This window comes from Erythranthe guttata, chromosome 14 (genome assembly GCF_056151865.1).
Source record: "Erythranthe guttata isolate IM_541 chromosome 14, IM_541, whole genome shotgun sequence".
Classification (NCBI taxonomy): domain Eukaryota; kingdom Viridiplantae; phylum Streptophyta; class Magnoliopsida; order Lamiales; family Phrymaceae; genus Erythranthe; species Erythranthe guttata.
Window position 1 is genome coordinate 2,781,375 of NC_142546.1, and position 16,647 is coordinate 2,798,021.

The 16,647-nt window shown below is 33.5% G+C and overlaps 2 protein-coding genes and 1 long non-coding RNA gene across 4 annotated transcripts; 1 reads left to right on the forward strand and 2 right to left on the reverse strand.

The window, feature by feature from the left end:
• Nucleotides 1-464: 464 nt before the first annotated feature.
• On the reverse strand, nt 465-4,117 carry LOC105964257 (5'-adenylylsulfate reductase-like 5). 2 transcript variants are annotated; one of them, XM_012988781.2, is made up of 4 exons: nt 3,611-4,117; nt 2,116-2,297; nt 1,829-1,953; nt 465-1,249 (listed from the first exon to the last, which is right to left on the reverse strand). In XM_012988781.2, the coding sequence occupies exons 1-4, from the start codon at nt 3,800-3,802 to the stop codon at nt 828-830; spliced, it is 921 nt and encodes a 306-aa protein (XP_012844235.1). In that variant the 5' UTR covers nt 3,803-4,117; the 3' UTR covers nt 465-827. The 2 variants fall into 2 exon arrangements, with proteins under 2 accessions (XP_012844235.1, XP_088669380.1); XM_088813254.1 differs by having other exon boundaries at nt 2,116-2,906; nt 2,964-4,088.
• A 487-nt stretch (nt 4,118-4,604) lies between these two features.
• LOC105964258 (mitochondrial dicarboxylate/tricarboxylate transporter DTC) lies at nt 4,605-7,839 on the reverse strand. Its single transcript, XM_012988782.2, has 6 exons — nt 7,435-7,839; nt 6,916-6,999; nt 6,167-6,228; nt 5,421-5,782; nt 5,114-5,328; nt 4,605-4,952 (listed from the first exon to the last, which is right to left on the reverse strand). Exons 1-6 carry the CDS (start codon nt 7,549-7,551, stop codon nt 4,896-4,898), a joined length of 897 nt encoding a protein of 298 aa, XP_012844236.1. The 5' UTR covers nt 7,552-7,839; the 3' UTR covers nt 4,605-4,895.
• A 2,084-nt stretch (nt 7,840-9,923) lies between these two features.
• Nucleotides 9,924-11,729, forward strand: LOC148764924 (uncharacterized). Its single transcript, XR_016029917.1, has 3 exons — nt 9,924-10,010; nt 10,110-10,772; nt 11,315-11,729. It is a non-coding gene; the product is annotated as an uncharacterized LOC148764924 (long non-coding RNA).
• The last annotated feature ends 4,918 nt before the right edge of the window (nt 11,730-16,647 follow it).

The following is a 16,647-nucleotide window of genomic DNA, read 5'->3' on the forward strand; positions in this document are numbered from 1 at the left end:
TATTGTAGAAAAAATTCGGCCCAAATAGATTATTTTATTCATCTTTCCATTGCAACTTTTTTCTTTTTCGGCAACTGTGTATGAAGTCTTCATCGTTCATGGTTGACTTTGACTCGGGGCAGCTTTGTTGGTTTCGAGCAGATTTTACTTGGAATCTTCGAGATTATATGATATATTATCACTTTTGTACATCGATCTCCACATTTTTTAAGCAAGATGACCATAAGATGTATTTTTTTGGCTTGTATATATCAGATTGTGGTGCATCATAAACTGTATTTTTATACAAAACGAGTACAAACTAGAGCACATTCCATGAAATTTAGATGATTATGTAGAATTTGACACCATAAGAGTGAAGGTGTAAGATAATTGAGGGGTAGATGTAATTATCCATTTATGAAGGATTTTTTCGTAAATTGACCGAGTGATTGATTTACCCATATATAAACTGACAAGTACCATTAAAAGAAAAAGTTCCCATTATGGATACATCATAAGGTCTCTAAGATGCATACAATTGCAACCATAAAAGTCCGAGTTGGAACTTTTCTCAATTAAAACTACATGACAATGATATACAATGGAGGAATATTTTCTGAAATAATTTACAAGATTCCTCGCTAGAGTCGATATTCCAAACGAAACCCACATACACGGCGGCGGCTTCACATATTATACTCGCTCTCAACACAGACAAACACACACACGCAAAATACATTAGAAAGGTAAAAAAAAAACGAGGAACACCAAAAAAACAAGGGGAGGAGAAAAAGAGAGAACCCAAAAGTACAGCCACTTTCTTGCAAATCTGATACAAGCACGAACTAGTTTACGATTCTCGAAGAAGAAGTCTTGCCCAATGATACGGAGGCTAGTGATGAAGCCCAAACACGAGCATTTCTCGCCCCTTTAACGAAATTCCGAGTTTTGCAGTTCTTTAGCTTGTTCCAAATTCTCTTCACATCCATCAGATGGAGAACGTGCCCTAAGAGCTGCCTTGATTCTCCGAATATTCTCAAATTCAGACGTGGAATTACTGCAGCCCATAATGCCAATAAACGAGATGCAATCCCTGGGAAGAAATACAGAAAAGCTCTCAACAGGACAAATACTGCAGAAAGTGTTAGGTAAGGTTCCCTCGAGAATGCTTTCATTAGTGACGCTCCCGTCGCAAGTTGAATGGGGTTCTGACCAGTTTCTGAATTACTAGACGTTTCTTCGACCATATCCACCACTGGATTTAGACCTAAGAAGAAAAAAAATCAATTTAAGAAAAAAAAAAGAGAGAGCACGAGAGAAAAAAGGTTGGTAGTAGTTTTTACCTGCAAACATGCATAGAAAATTGATGTTAAGGGATAAAGCACTTAGAAAAGTTGAAATCATCGAGAAAAAACCACGGACTACATTCAAAATATTAGAATAAACAATAGGGGGGGCATTTGAAAACAAGCAAAATCTTTCCCATGAGGCATGCCACCCCTATCACTGGGAGTACCTATATATAGAAGGGTATATGTATACGTATTCTACGGCACATAAAATTCCAGCAGCATGACTAATCTATTTACTTCATCTATAAAATGCTTTTCAAAACCCATTAAATTAAAATCTTGCTCAAAAAGAAAGATGTCTCAAGAAACAGAGGTAGAATTGACATTTAAGCCCTCATCAACTTCAAGGCAAGAATGTGTTTCAATTCCCAATGATGTCACAGAAGGGACATTAGCAATAACATTTGATGATATTTGATATGTACTCGAGAACACAAGGTTTGAACTATGCCATCAACTCAACCGAATAGACCAAACAATTAAGAGATCGTTACCTGTAGTTCTTTTGTAGAAATCTTTGAGCGAGTCGAGATCTTTTCGACCATGATATCTCATTCTTGTCGTCTGGTTCACTATCAACAGCGACGGTACACTGTGAATCCCATATCTCGAGAAAATACTGCACATAATAACACAAATTAGATTTCGGAAGTAAGAAATCGAACGCAGAAAAGGGCTATACAAGCCCCAAAGGTTTCCTTTGTGTGTGTTCACGGACACATGCACTAAACATATTCTGCATCACTGCATTGCAATTGGATGGTACGATAAAAACACCCACCTGGGCGTGGCTGAAGATTGTTCGACCATTATATGTTTGACATGTGGGTACATAGAACTTAGTGTAGAAATCTTCGACTGGAAGATGGTAGAGAAAGGACACCACGAAGCATAAAAGAGAACAGCAGTATATCCCTTCTTCTGACTCGAGCTCATAGCTTTTTCAAATGATTCTCCATCCACCTTCAGTAACATATTATTAAATTTATCGGTGCACGATTGAACAACATAAACCCCAAAAGAAGGAAATAAAAATTTCAGAAGCCTTCATTTACGAAAAAAAAAAATTTATTTTTAAATTTAAAGCTGCAGATTAGGCAACGCTATTCTTCAACATCATAGTAACCACCATGACTGCGAAACGTTAATCCTATCCAATTAGTTTCAATACATTCTTTATCGAGGTAGCTACATTTTCTTTTTTCAGCTCTAACGTTTAAAGAGAACTAAAAGATTGGTCACCGCTTATGCTGGATGCTTAAAAATGTTTATTATTCAAAAAGGATCTGTTCGTTCTCGTTTATAATTTTTTTGTTGCCATGTCATTACTAATCAGTTATATTAATCATCACAGTTGAGAAACAAATACAGAACATTAGACAAAGATCGACAAACCACTAATAACCGATTCAGTAAAATTTTGACAGAGACCAGACTATGTAACTGTATTAATGACCAAAGGCACTATCACAACAAAAGGGGCGATAACTTCGACGTCAGAACTTCAGCTTCAGGATGAACGTTTATTCAGTTTTCCAGGACATGGAAGATTAGCCTTACGAGACAGCCAGCCTAAGCACTAAAAATAGAACTAATTCCATAGATGATATATAGTATGTCACCTCCTACTTAAGCAATCGGTTATGTGCAATAGAAAAATCACTCAACAACAATATGAGTTTCTTCTCGTGATGTTATATGCTATAAATCATTTGGATAGAGGTCAAATGATTGGTCAAATCGATGGGCGCATATGTTTAATAAAATCAGCATATTGTTGAGGAAATAAAGGTTTAATAAACACTCGATCACGTACAGTTGTTGATACCTTTTGGCTTGAGTATTAAACTAGCCAAATGATGGAATTTTCGTCGACGATATTTCACTCTTTTAAGTAAAAACTAAAAGAACACAAGTTATCCATCAACACTCTCTCCAATAAAGAGCCTAGTCGAACTAATCATACTATCAAATTATTTTATTACAGTAATCAAGATGCACCACCTTCCCAATTGCTATTCAAGAAAACTTCAACCGACGGAAATATTCTACATACGAATCTCATCAACAAATGGTTACCATTTCAATTCCCAATTTCCATATAAAAAAACAAAAAATAAATAAATAAAACAGGATTAATAAGAAAGAATTATCAACAGCTAAATCGATACCAGAAAAGAGAAAGATGCTACCTTGAACGATAAATTCGATAAAGGCGTACCGAAAAATGCAAAATTAGAAAAATAAGGAGGAATCAAATAATAAAAAAAAAATACCTGAATTGGTAAAGAGGGCAAGGGTTTCGAAAAGGGGCACTGAGAATTGAGATCGAGAAGCAAGGTTTTGAAATCGAGTTGACAAATGGAGGACGATGAAGCCAAACGAAACGACGCCGCCGATTCCGCAAACGCGCATACCAGCAATATACATAGCCATTTCCTCATCGAAACAACCTCCATTGACAACATCCAAATATCTCGCCCGCCCAACAACAAAATTCCTAATTCTATAAAATTAGCAGCACAACAAATATTTGATTCTGGCCAAAAAAGAAAAGGGGGAAAAAAGTAAATCAAAAAACCTAGAAATTAAACTGGGAACGGTGAAAATCCTGAGGATTGACCAAGTGAAAAAGAAAAAATATTTATTTTTTTATTTTATTTTATAATTATTTTATTTATTTTATCTACTCTCGCTCTCGTTCGTCGACCTGATTTCTTTATCTTGATAGCTTTTCTTTTTAATCCTCGAATTCTTTTTTTTTTTTTTTGTAATATTATTTTTTAAATATTATATATGAAAATTAATTTATATGGGATTGAGGGGGAGGCTTTATTATCTTACCTGCCGAGGAGATAAAGGGCGGTGACGGTCGAATTTGACTGGTTGGTTTGTTGACAAATCATGGAAGGGAATTGTGGGACCTTTTTGTCATTTTAAAATATCTCAATTTATTGTCTTTAGCACCCTATTGTTGTATCAAATTGCATGTTTAGGCTCATGTGTTGTTAATATTATCAAAAACCCCTTATAATATTTCTCGAAAAAAAAAAAAAAAAACCCCTTATAATACATTTTATTAGCATACTACTCCTACTTCTTTTTTTTTTTAATTATAATGATTTTTTTTTCAAATTATGATTTTCAACTAATTTTTTAAATTACATTTTTTGTCAAAATATTTTTTTGTTAATTATGAAAAGTAATTTTTTGATTGCAAATAATATATAAAATTACCAGCAAAAAAACAAAAAAAAAAAAAAACAATTATGCATTTTAAAGTACATTTGATTTGATTATTTTGCTAAAACACAAGTACATACTGTTGTAGTCTCAATCAAAGCAAGTTCAGACAATATTAGAAAAAAAAATCCAATGCCTACTTTAATCTGATTCAGTTCAATACAAAACAATCTGTTACGAAAATCATCCTCGAACGACGGCGAAACATTATTCTGTGCGAAAATATTGAAAAAACGCAGACCAATACAATGTATGGGCCAAAACATTATTCTTGATTCAATGTTCGAAAAATCTGCTTCTGCTTCTCTCCGATTTGGATTACAGTCCGATAGTCTTCTCAAATTTCTGGATTTGGTTCAGGAATATCCAGGTCATCTGCACAGCACATATCCAATAATCAGAACAAATAAAACCAGAACAAGGTAATTTTTCGTAGTTTGGTGGACGATTACAAATACTGCATCAAAGTCGCATGTGTGTGTGTGTGTGTGTGTGTGTGAGAGAGAGAGAGAGAGAGAGAGAGAGAGAGAGAGTACCATGACATGAGGGGCAATTCTAACACAATACACCGGAAATCCAGTGTAGAATTTGAAAGGACCTCCAGCTTTGAGCGTTTTCATGGCACAATCGAGAGAGCCAGTGTACGGGTACTTCCCTGCAGCATCTGGCTGCATTTTCTGTATTTGGGTTTTCACATAATCAAACGGCAAACTACACGCCGCAGCAAAAAATCCCGATATGCTACTAGCCCCTGCAAAAGTCGAAAAAATAAACCCACTAAAAATTTCGCCAAAAAATCAAGATTTAAAAAAGCTACTACTATAAAGTATCTTTATCTCTTACCAACAATTGTAGCAGCCTCTCCACAACCAAGAGAATCCTTGAAGAACTCGACACTTTGATCGTAAGATGCAAGCATACCCATGTTAAGTGCCATAGCCCTCACAACAGTGGGGCCCGCACCTTTCCACAGTGCCAGCACTCCTTCATCGGCAGTGATTCGATAAAGGGCGTGAAAGGCATTTGTGTAATGTCGCCTTTGGGCGAGGGGCAAAGTTGCATCGGCCTGCATTCTTATGAGTGCCAAATCTGCAGGACTACCAACACTTGCTCCGATTGCTCCTGCTGTTAGTCCACACAGAGCCTTCTGATAGAGTGGTAAAGGCTTCCCATCATTGGCCTCTATTGCTTTGCTGGTCAAAATCCTATTATCGGAGATACACGAGTTTTTTGAGTCAAAACTTTGATATATACATCTAATTCGAGTTTTCAAAAGCGTATTATATAGCAGATTTTAGAACTAATTTTCAACTAAGAACAAGTTAAACATGGGATTGAAACACAGTATCTAGAGAGAGATGACTATCTAATGCCAAAAGTAAGATGATTATAATGAATGGGGTTAAAAATAGTGCGTACATTTGTTCGAAATGTCAGATCCTCAGTTCAAAATAATGATCAGCTATGTGTTTCAACATCAGACAGATTATTCTAAGATAAAGTCTGATTCAATTAAATCAATGTTGTGTAGGTCGATGATTAACATGGTCATGAATCTATTGAGCTACAAGGTGAAAGTAAATACTCACCTAAATGACCCGAGCCGTGCAGTTGTATATGTAGCTTGTCTAAGAAGCCCAGCAGACAAACCCTGTCGAAACAAATTAATTGAATTATTAGTACTTTTTTTCAAATAACAGAAGCCATACTCTATGTAACGAGCAAAACAATTTCCAGGATAGAGTGAGTTACGAAACCTAATATTCGGAGATTCACGAATCAACTTAAAGATGCATATTATATAGGACTTAAGTTAATAACTTCAATTACAAATAAAAACTTCCCGTATCGCAATCTAACTACAAAGCATTTGGACTGAAAACTGTGTAATGAAGTTAGCCATAACTCGTTGAAAAGAAAATCAATCTGACAACAAAAAAATTGTAAATTATGAAGTAGACTTCCATTCAACTATTATGTTAGGGTGATTGTGACGAAGAGTAAGAGCTAACGACGCTTTTAAAATGATTCTCTTCTACCTCACCAAAATGACTTTTCGATGGCACAAAATTTTAGTAATTCAACATCTCTTAAACGGCAATCATAAAATAGTGTCACGTAAAATGTGTTTTAACCAAAAATAATTTCCACGACAAATTCAATTGTGCCTCCACAAAATGCTGCAGCACCCTCGTGACAAAATCAATCAAATGGCACATACATAATACTCAGTACCATCTCCAAAATACAATTTGAATTTCTTGGTGACGGTCAACAGCATAATAATAATAAGTAAAACATTTAAAAGGTATTAAAATTTGACTCGTTCCAAACAAACCTTGTAAAAGGCACCAACACCGTCATTTTTAAGCATGTTCCTCGTCACTTCTCCTGCCGATCCCTGGCCCAGCTGTATTCTTACCTGAATTCATAAATAAACCCCAAGCATCAAAACCAATATCCTTCAGCTCATACAAATTATAAAAAATAAAAAATAATAATAATAATAAATTAATAAAAATAAAGATACAATATCACTGCAATTGAAAAATTAGGTCTAACAGAATCCAACACTCCAAATGAACAATTACTCAGCACAAAACAACAGTACAATCTCTAAGCTCCGAGAACAAGTCTAGCAAACAGAGACCAATGAAACAGAGAATATTCGTTTTCAGATTCAGAGAAAACTCGATCGATCTAAGATCTGAAACCACACCAACAACCCAACATTCATCCAGGAATCAAAATTAAAGCATATCTAATGAACCAATTGTACAGAAAACAGCTATACACACACACTTCCCTCGGATTTATATATTTATGAAGAAAAAAAATGAAAAAAATAAACGAATACCTTGATCATGTCGATGGGCTGAATAACGCAGGTAGCGAGCATACCGGAGGCACCGCCATTAACGAATGGCTTCACAGTGGGCCAAACTCCAAGTGATTTCGGCTTCTCATCTGCCATTTTTCGCGAATTTTTCTTTTGATTTTTCTTCTCTCTAGTTTCGTTCGAGCGAAGAGAGAGAGTGAGGTTCTGAGTGACGAACAATACGAGGGCTTGTGAATGTGTGAAGAGTGCTTTTGTGATAAAATACTATACGTATAATCTGTTGTGTATGTATATATTTTAAGCAGCTACTTTCAAATGCTAATTACATTTTTATTATACGTATAATCTTCTGTATGTATTAATAAATATTTGGATTAGTTTTTCTCCAAATTAGTTTATTATTACATTCAAAATTAGCATAACATTTTGAGGATATTATATTTTTACTTCTTGTAAAAAAAAAAAACTCTTGTTTACTTTTCACTTAATTCCTTTATACTTTTGTTTTACTTTTTATTGGACCGGGCTACAATATGTGGGCTTTTAACTAGGGTGTTCATTCGTTAATACCGTCTCGAACAGTACTCGAAAATTCGTACTATTTACCGTACCGAATTATTCGGTTGACGGTTTTTTACCGAATTAATTCGGTTTTTGCGGTTCGATACGGGTAATATCGAAAATATATTTTGATATTTTTAAAAATGTAAAACTATATATATTTAAATTAATTAGTTCTTGAATTTGACATTCCAATTTCAATAATCTGCCCGTAAAAATTAAAAAAATGATTATCATTAAAGGCTAATTTGTATATAATGGAAAACTTTATCAATCTAAACGTATTTTATAATTTGTTATAACCTTAAAGAATTTAAAAAAAAATATATTTATAAAATAGTTTTGTATTCGGTACGGTATTGTATATTGGATATCAATATTGTACCGAATACCAAAATTCTAAGAAGTATGTATTAAACATCAACCGAATTTTCGATTCGGTTCGATTCGGTCGATTTACCAGCTGAGTGAACACCGTAGGCTTAACTTTTACTTCCATTGTCTCTCTGCCACACAAATTACAACAATTTTAATTGATTTTTGAATATTATTTAAAACTTATGTCAAAAAAAAAAGTTGAATTATTCAATAAAGATCTATAACATGCAAAATACAGTGAAAGTGGATCGATTGATTTTTTTCATAAATAATTATGTAGATAAATGCATGTAATCGATATTAACTGTATACTTCACAGAACTTTGAACTAAGGTCGAATTACCAAAAAGCCCCTCAAGTATCATAATTTTCAATATATTTATTTACCTATGGACTAACTAAAAAATACATTCACCTATTTCATTATTCCTTTTATTTTGATGGCTTCCCCAAATAGATTTTCTCAAATTAGGAGATTGATTAGCACTTTCGGAAGAACACAATTTTTTTAAGTGAATAGCTAATTACATTTATATTCCAAATTAGTTAATTTATGTTATTTTAACTAAATATATATAAAAAAAATATAGTTAATTTATGTTACAAATTGATGTTGTGCGCCTTTCGATTGGGTCTATGAGATGTTACATCTGGTGTAACACACCGGGTAATTTTGAACTATAGAATCTCTAAAAATAATCACTCACTAAACACACATACAAATAAGCGTTTCTGTTATTATTTGTAAATCAATGGTTTAAAATCACCCGGTGTAGCATCTAAAAAAACGATCGAGAGGACCAAAATGGCAATCCTATCATTCTATCAACCTCATATATTTATATTATTAACAAATGTGCCCATATGTTTGTCTTTAATTTGCATGTAAAACAAGAAAATGGATATAAGAAATACCTAAAAATTAAATTAATAGTTGGACATAGAGCTCTAGGAATGGATAGCGAAGTTGAGGTCAACTACTTTTACTCTGTCATTTTCAGGATTTTCTTTCAAATATTGGAGTATTAATATAGAAAAAAAAATAATATATATATATATATATATATATATATATATATATATAAGTTGGTATTCAAAATATTCGATTCAAGTAGACAAAACGCTCTTTTGTGAGCTAGTCATTTTTTCGTTTTAAATAAGAAAAATACAGTTTTTGTCTCTCACGTTATTATTGATTTCACATTTGAGTCCTCATGTTCATAAAAAAAAAATTATTTGGTCTCATAAATTCAACATTTTTAGTGTTTTTCGTCAATTTTCCATTAAAACTAACGGACTCGAGCATGTGCCCATCAATGACTTAACTGAAAGGTTAACGGTAAATTGACAGAAATGACCAAAAGCGTTAAATTATTGATACATGAGGGATCAAATGTATTTTTTGTGAACATAAGGGACCAAATGTGGAATCATTGCAAACTTGAGGGGTGAAAACTATAATTTTCCCAAAAAAATATTCTCTCCCGCCAACAATTTTCAATTTTCTCTTTTGCTTTATGCTTTATATTTCTCCCCAAATCCATCGTCGCCTACAAATTTGAATTTTCCCTAATTAAATTTCCTTCCCAAATTCATGGCCGCTGCTTGCTCCAACAACCATTTCAAGTTTTGCAGGATCCACTTCTCATGGAAATGTAATTGTTTTTGCCTCTTTCTGATTAGTATCCAATTTTTTTATATTTTGTGATTGTATTTTACCCGATTCGGTTTACATTCATTGTTTTATTGTGTAGGTTGTAGAATTTCCGATGCGATATTTAGTGAAATTCGTGGATGCCATTTTTTCGATAACTGTTGATTTGGGGTGAAGAATAAAAGGATTTCGCGCCTTTTTAGGTATGAATATAGGGGAAATCGGAGTAATCGAAACCTAGATCTTAAAAAATTAAATCTTAACAGTTCACAAATTCCGGGGCCGGTAATGATTTGATTCACGAATACTCTTGTCTGGATTATATTAGGTAAATATTAGTATTATGTGTATCGGTTTTCTGTATAATTTTTATGTGTACGTAATAAAATTGTTTGGATGAACATATTAAAGTGCAAAACATACGTGTGTGTGTGTGTGTGTGTTATGATGTCTGCATTGTTAGATATAGGATCTGATTATGTGTGAAGTGTGTGGATTGTGCGTAACATTTGAGTTAAAACTGTTTAATTGTGATACTAAATTCATTGAAATGTAGTTGTAATTTACAGACATGATGAAGGTCGTCTAGGAAACATAAACGATTGAACTGATCCTTTTGCTCTAATTTATTTTCGAAAAAGTTGGGTGCTTCGTTGCATTTTTCGTCGGATATCTGATCATGGCTCACGGACAACACATCTATAGCTTTTCGAACGAGAGTCTCGTGCCTTTCACCCGCCACATGACGTCACGCGGACAGCAGGTGACAATCATATACTCCTTTCTATCACCGTCTCTGTAATACGTCACTTCTACCTAAAAATAGAAGATTTTTTTTCTTTTACATATTTTATTAATTAGCATTAATTTCAATATATATAATCGTAGTTTTCAAATTTAGAACCCTTGTCGGCATCCATTTCATTGGCGGGGCGGGACTTTTAGATGTCGTCAGTTTGTTAGAGACGTATCCCCTCCCAGTCGATCTTTCATCACGAGCACACTTCTTATTCTTCGCCTCGAACTTGTCGGGACTAAAATAAGCATTGGCAAAAAAAAAAAAAAAAAACTTGAGAATGTATAATAAATTTAAGAGAAGAACTCATTTTGTCTGCTGTCGAACTTATGTTTATAACATGCAATTTGTATTATAGGACCTTAAAAAAAACAGGAAAAAAGAAAAAAAAAATAAAAAACTGGATATACATAAAAGACTAACTATTTATCATCAGAATCGCTACTGGAATATGGTGAAATAACATGTTATTTTCCTCCTTTTATCCCTTTCTCTTCATCTTTTTGAAGCCTTCGTCCGGAATCCGTTCGCGAATTACGACACCGAGATCTCGATTTCCCATTTGATCGCCTTCGTCCGAATTAGCCTTTTTCTTGATCTTCTTGAAGCCATCGTGAGCACTTTGCTCACGAATCACTACACCGAGGTTTGTGTTTTATGTTTCGCCTTCGTCGTCCGTATTAGAGCTGCCAACTTTCATATATTTCTTGGACAACTCCTCTGAATTATTTTTATTGGAAGAACTCCCAACTACTTTTGTAGGTTTCTTGGAGTACGAAAAACCCTCATCATGAATATAAAACGTACTCCCAACTTAAGCATGTTTATAAAAATGGTCCTATGTCACATACTTTTGGCATGTTTATAAAAATGGTCCTATGTCACATACTTTTGGTTGGTTTTGATATACGTATTGAACCTATATATGGGTGTTAGTGATTACATGTTTAGTGCTTGGTTGGTTTACTAGTAAAATTCTACTCTTATTTATAGTACACAACCTCCTTAATTGATGATATATGATTGATTTAATACTACGATTGATAGTGATTCTATAGAACATTTTATATTCTAGTTACATTCTAGAATACAAGTATAGTTGAGAGAGTTATAGGGAGCTCTTATGATTTTTTATAACTTGGGTGACAAGGTCATCTTGTTTTTTTGTTTGGCTAATTTTCTTATTTCAGTGAAAACCTTTTTTCTCATACAACTATATTTTTGGGCTAATTTTCTCAATACACGAACAAGTATGAAATGATCGAAAACTCGAGTATGATTCCTAGTCTGCGCTGACGGATGGTCAAGGCATTGGATACAAAATATTCGCATATTTAATCGAGACCTTCAAAAGATTATTTTTATGCTACACCCAATAAATGTTACACCGGTTTGATTTTTACGTTGATTTATATATATACACACACACACACTTGGCTATGTGAGTTTGTATTTTTGAGTTATGGAATGGTAAAAATCTACCCGATCTACCAGAAGTTGGCACAATTGGAAATATAAAATAATTATATTAGGTAAGTTGGCTACGTTGAATCAACAGTTAATAACTCTTTAATTATCGGTATAACAACAATTGATTTATAATGATTCAACTAAATGGATTTTTTTTTATTGGAAAAATGACATACATAACCTTATTATTGTTCAATAATGTACAAATTAAATAATTTAATGGAGAAACCAATATAAATTAGCATTTGCAGACAAAAAACATCTCCAATAATTATTTAAACTGGGAAGGGTGATTTTTTCGTAATTTTCAGATTTAGACCAAATGGTGTTAAGGTTAAATGTCTGAAAACTAACGACGAGGGCCACATTGAGAATTTTTCAAGTACAGGGAGGCAAATCGATATAATCGAGAGTAGAAGGGGTCATAGTGATATTAAACAAAAGTACAAGGGAGGAAAGTGAAATTTACCCTAAATACTTAAATAGTACTCGTAAACTTAGCAGGAATCGTAGTGCAGAAAGGAACAATATCTAATAATACTAGGAGTCTAGGATACATAACTCTTATAAGATCGGTCAAAATTATTTTATAAATATAACTTTCTATACAAGTTTCTTCTTTCTCCTGCTCTCTCTAGATCTATACTTTTGTCGTAGAAAAAAAAAACATGGAGGAATTTTGTCGCGGTGCCATGAAACGACACGGCGACAGCGTGGCGACCGATCTCCATCGGATCGACACGACTTCGATGACGTATTTGGCTGCACCCCCAGCTATCGGTGAATTCGTCGTCAAATTCGTTTTCGCCAACGCATCGTTCGTTTCCTTTGAGTTTATGCAGCAATATTCCGAGCAACGATACATTATGAGATGCGCTCCTCTGCCCCTGCGGGAGGAGTTTGTCGTCTTCGACAGAGACGAGTTCTCGCGCGACGACGACGAACAAGTATGCGACGACATGTCCCGAGTACTCGAGAATTTGATCATGACTCCTAATTTGCGCCAACGGGTGAGGGACATGGCGCTCGTTATGTTGTACACGGTTATCAAAACCATGCCCCGGAGCCACAACCATATTTTGATTAAGATATGCGCGTTTGCGAATTTCAGGATCGATTTTGGCATAGAAATGCCCTTTTTCGAAGACGAGCTTCTTAAAGATTTAGAAGTCGAGAAATATGTTGTTCGTGGTATAGATGCGGCGACTTGCGCTATTTGTTTGAAAGATTTCGTCCACGGATGCAAATACGTTTTCACGGCGTGCGGGCACAAGTTCCATAGAGATTGCATCAACCAATGGCTCGGTGTTAGTTGTTCCGGTCGCCGTTGCCCCATCTGCCGTCACACGTTTGACCAATTTGCCCTCGCAACATCGTAAAAGTGACTATTTATCTTTATTGTATTTATTATTATTAGCCGTTCGTAGTTAGTTTTTAGATGCGTGGCTTCGATGAAAGATACGTCGGAATCTGCGGAAAACGCTTGTTCTTAACTTCTCTTCTCTAGTTATTCATATCAATTACAATGTGAAAAAATAAAAGATTAATAATAGTGGTGAAATATTGAATGAATTTCCAAACTCTGCAGATTTCAATATAATTCAAAATTTTCAATTTATAACAAAAACGAAAAAAAAAAAATCATTTCGATTTCTAAAAAAATGTTTCCAATTTATTCAAAAAAAAAAAATGCATGGAATCTGGAAGTAAACATATTTTTTTGGGTGCAAATTTAGACCGGATGACCTGTTTTAATAGGAAAATCGGATGTCATAGGATGATTGACACGTGGATAGTTTAAATAAAAATATAAGAGATTAAATTCTGAGCGGATCAACCGATATTTAATATAAATCGGATTCCACTAATTTTTTGACGTGTGGCACTCTTAAGTCTTAACACTTAATAAATCACGCTAATTATAATTAGGGTTAGAGGGGTTACGGGTTATGCTGACACGTGGATAGTTTAAATAAAAATATAAGAGATTAAATTTTGAGCGGATCAGCCGATATTTAATATAAATCGGATTCCACTAATTTTTTGACGTGTGACACTCTTAAGTCTTAACTCTTAATAAATCACCGTAATTATAATTATGGTTAGAGGGGTTATGGGTTATGCTAGGGTTTTTTTTTTTCTCTTTTTTTTTTCCAATTATTAAAATTCTAGTTATATTTTTATTTACGTGTCAATCATCCTATGACATCCGATTTTCCTATTAAAACAGGTCATCCGGTCTAAAATTGCACCCAAAATATAATTATGATTCTAATAATTGGAAAGAAAAAAAGAAAAAGAAATAAGAAAACCCGTAACTCCTCTAATCCTAATTATAATCAGCGTGATTTATGCCACGTGTCAAAAAAATAATGGAATCCGATTTATATTAAATATCGGCTGATCCGCTCAGAATTTAATCTCTATTTTTTTCATAAATTCTAATTTAATCCAATATATTAAGTTGAATGTATTTGAATATTTCAAAGGAAATTTTTAATATTAAAGTTATTATATATTTGTATACTTTAAAATATTTGAATATATGCTCGAATATATACAAGCTAGTTTAATTCAAATATGAAAATACATATTTTCATATTGATGTCCTATTTAAATTTTTATTGATTTATTTAAGTCTAACAAATTTGATCAATTATATATATGGGTAAATTACAACGACCACCCTTGAGGTATGGTTAAATTACGAAAAAATCTCTCTTGTTTAGATAATTACATCTACCCCTCAACTATGAATCTTCTTATATCTCCACCCTTATGGTGTAAAATTCAACATAATCATCTAGATTCCATGGAAAGTTCTCTAATTTGTACTCGTTTTGTGCAAAAAATATAATTTATGATGCACCACAATCTGATATATACAAGCCAAAAAGCACATCTTATGATCATCTTGCTTCAAAATGTGGAGCTCGAATGGGATAAAACAGGTACAAAATTGAGAATATTCCATATAATCTAGAAGATTCCACTAAATTTGAAACCACAAAAATGGACGTGTAAGAAGATTTATAGTTGATGGGTGGTTGTAATTACCCAAACAAGAGGGGAATTTTGTAATTTGACTATACCTCAGGGGTGGTTGTAATTTACCCTATATAGATTTATAGATCGACGTGGCGAAGTTGAACTCGAACCAGTGGTACTTCTTTAGCTTCCGTGATCGGAAATACAGTACAAGGGGCTTTTGAGAAAATAGGATCACCATTCCATCTCCGGCTATTAGAAGGCCACCGGAAAAAAAATTGAGCGATGGTGAACCCCAAGACTAGGGCGGTGGTTAGAAGGCCACCGGAAAAAAATAGGATCACCGTTGACTACGTACTCTGTTGCTCCTTTTACCGTCTCAATTTGCAATTACACGTAAATTGGTTGAAGATTATTTGTTCACCATTGAAAGTTCAATTATGTCACAAAATCGATACGTAATTTTGGAGCATTCATATGCGGGTGATGAGATTTCTATTACAAACGGTAAATTGATCACATGGCCGAAGAATATATGAAATATTAGTATTTAAACTAAAATTAATTATTAAAAAAAACAATTTTTTTAATATTTAAAAAAAATCGATAATTCGGTTATTTAGCGAACCGTGCGATAAACGGTATGAAAATTTGGCGTACCAAAACTTCGGTACGATTTTACCGAATGAACACCTCTAAATTTACCAACTGGAAGGATGTTTTGATATGAAAATATATAGTTAATGGATGATTGTAATTATGCAAACAAAAGGGTTTTTTTTAATTTCACCTTGTTTAAATGGTGGCTGTAATTTGCCGTATAAAATAATTATATTAGGTAAGTTGGCTACGTTAAATCATTAGTTAATAACTCTTTAATGATCAGTCTAACGACAAATGATTTGTAATGATTCAACCAAATGGAAATTTTATTGGTGAAATGACATACATAACCTCCTTATTACTGTTCAATAATTAAGTACAAATTAAATCATTTAATGGAGAAACCAATAGAAATTGGCATTTGCTGACAAAAAAACAGCCCCAATTTTATATATCTAGATAGGCCCAAATTAAACGAATGACAGAATTACTCTTGTCACGTGTAGTTACACCCTGGTCCAGCTACTATCTTTTTTTGCCCCATTCTACCCCTATACCAACTATTTAATTATTTACAAGGAAAATAATTACTATCAATTTTTATTTTTTTAATTAGTGGCTACTTAAGTCAAGTCACATAAACATATTTTTATTACCATGTTATTAAAACGGTAAAAATAATGAGTAAATGATAAAATAAACCCACTAGCACATTATGTATAATTAGTTATATTGAACCAATCAGCTTCACTAACGTAAAATGTTTCTTTGAGTACAATAA

Coding starts and splice junctions, on each gene's coding strand:
- LOC105964257 (XM_012988781.2), bottom strand. CDS start 3,802: ATGTTGTCAATGGAGGTTGTTTCGATGAGGAAATGGCTATGTATATTG. Junction 2,298..3,610: donor TGCCCTCTTTACCAATTCAG/GTATTTTTTTTT, acceptor ATGTTACTGAAG/GTGGATGGAGAATCATTTGA. Junction 1,250..1,828: donor TTTCTACAAAAGAACTACAG/GTAACGATCTCT, acceptor TTTTCTTCTTAG/GTCTAAATCCAGTGGTGGAT.
- LOC105964258 (XM_012988782.2), bottom strand. CDS start 7,551: ATGGCAGATGAGAAGCCGAAATCACTTGGAGTTTGGCCCACTGTGAAG. Junction 6,229..6,915: donor GTGTTGGTGCCTTTTACAAG/GTTTGTTTGGAA, acceptor TTGTTTCGACAG/GGTTTGTCTGCTGGGCTTCT. Junction 4,953..5,113: donor GAATTGCCCCTCATGTCATG/GTACTCTCTCTC, acceptor TGTGCTGTGCAG/ATGACCTGGATATTCCTGAA.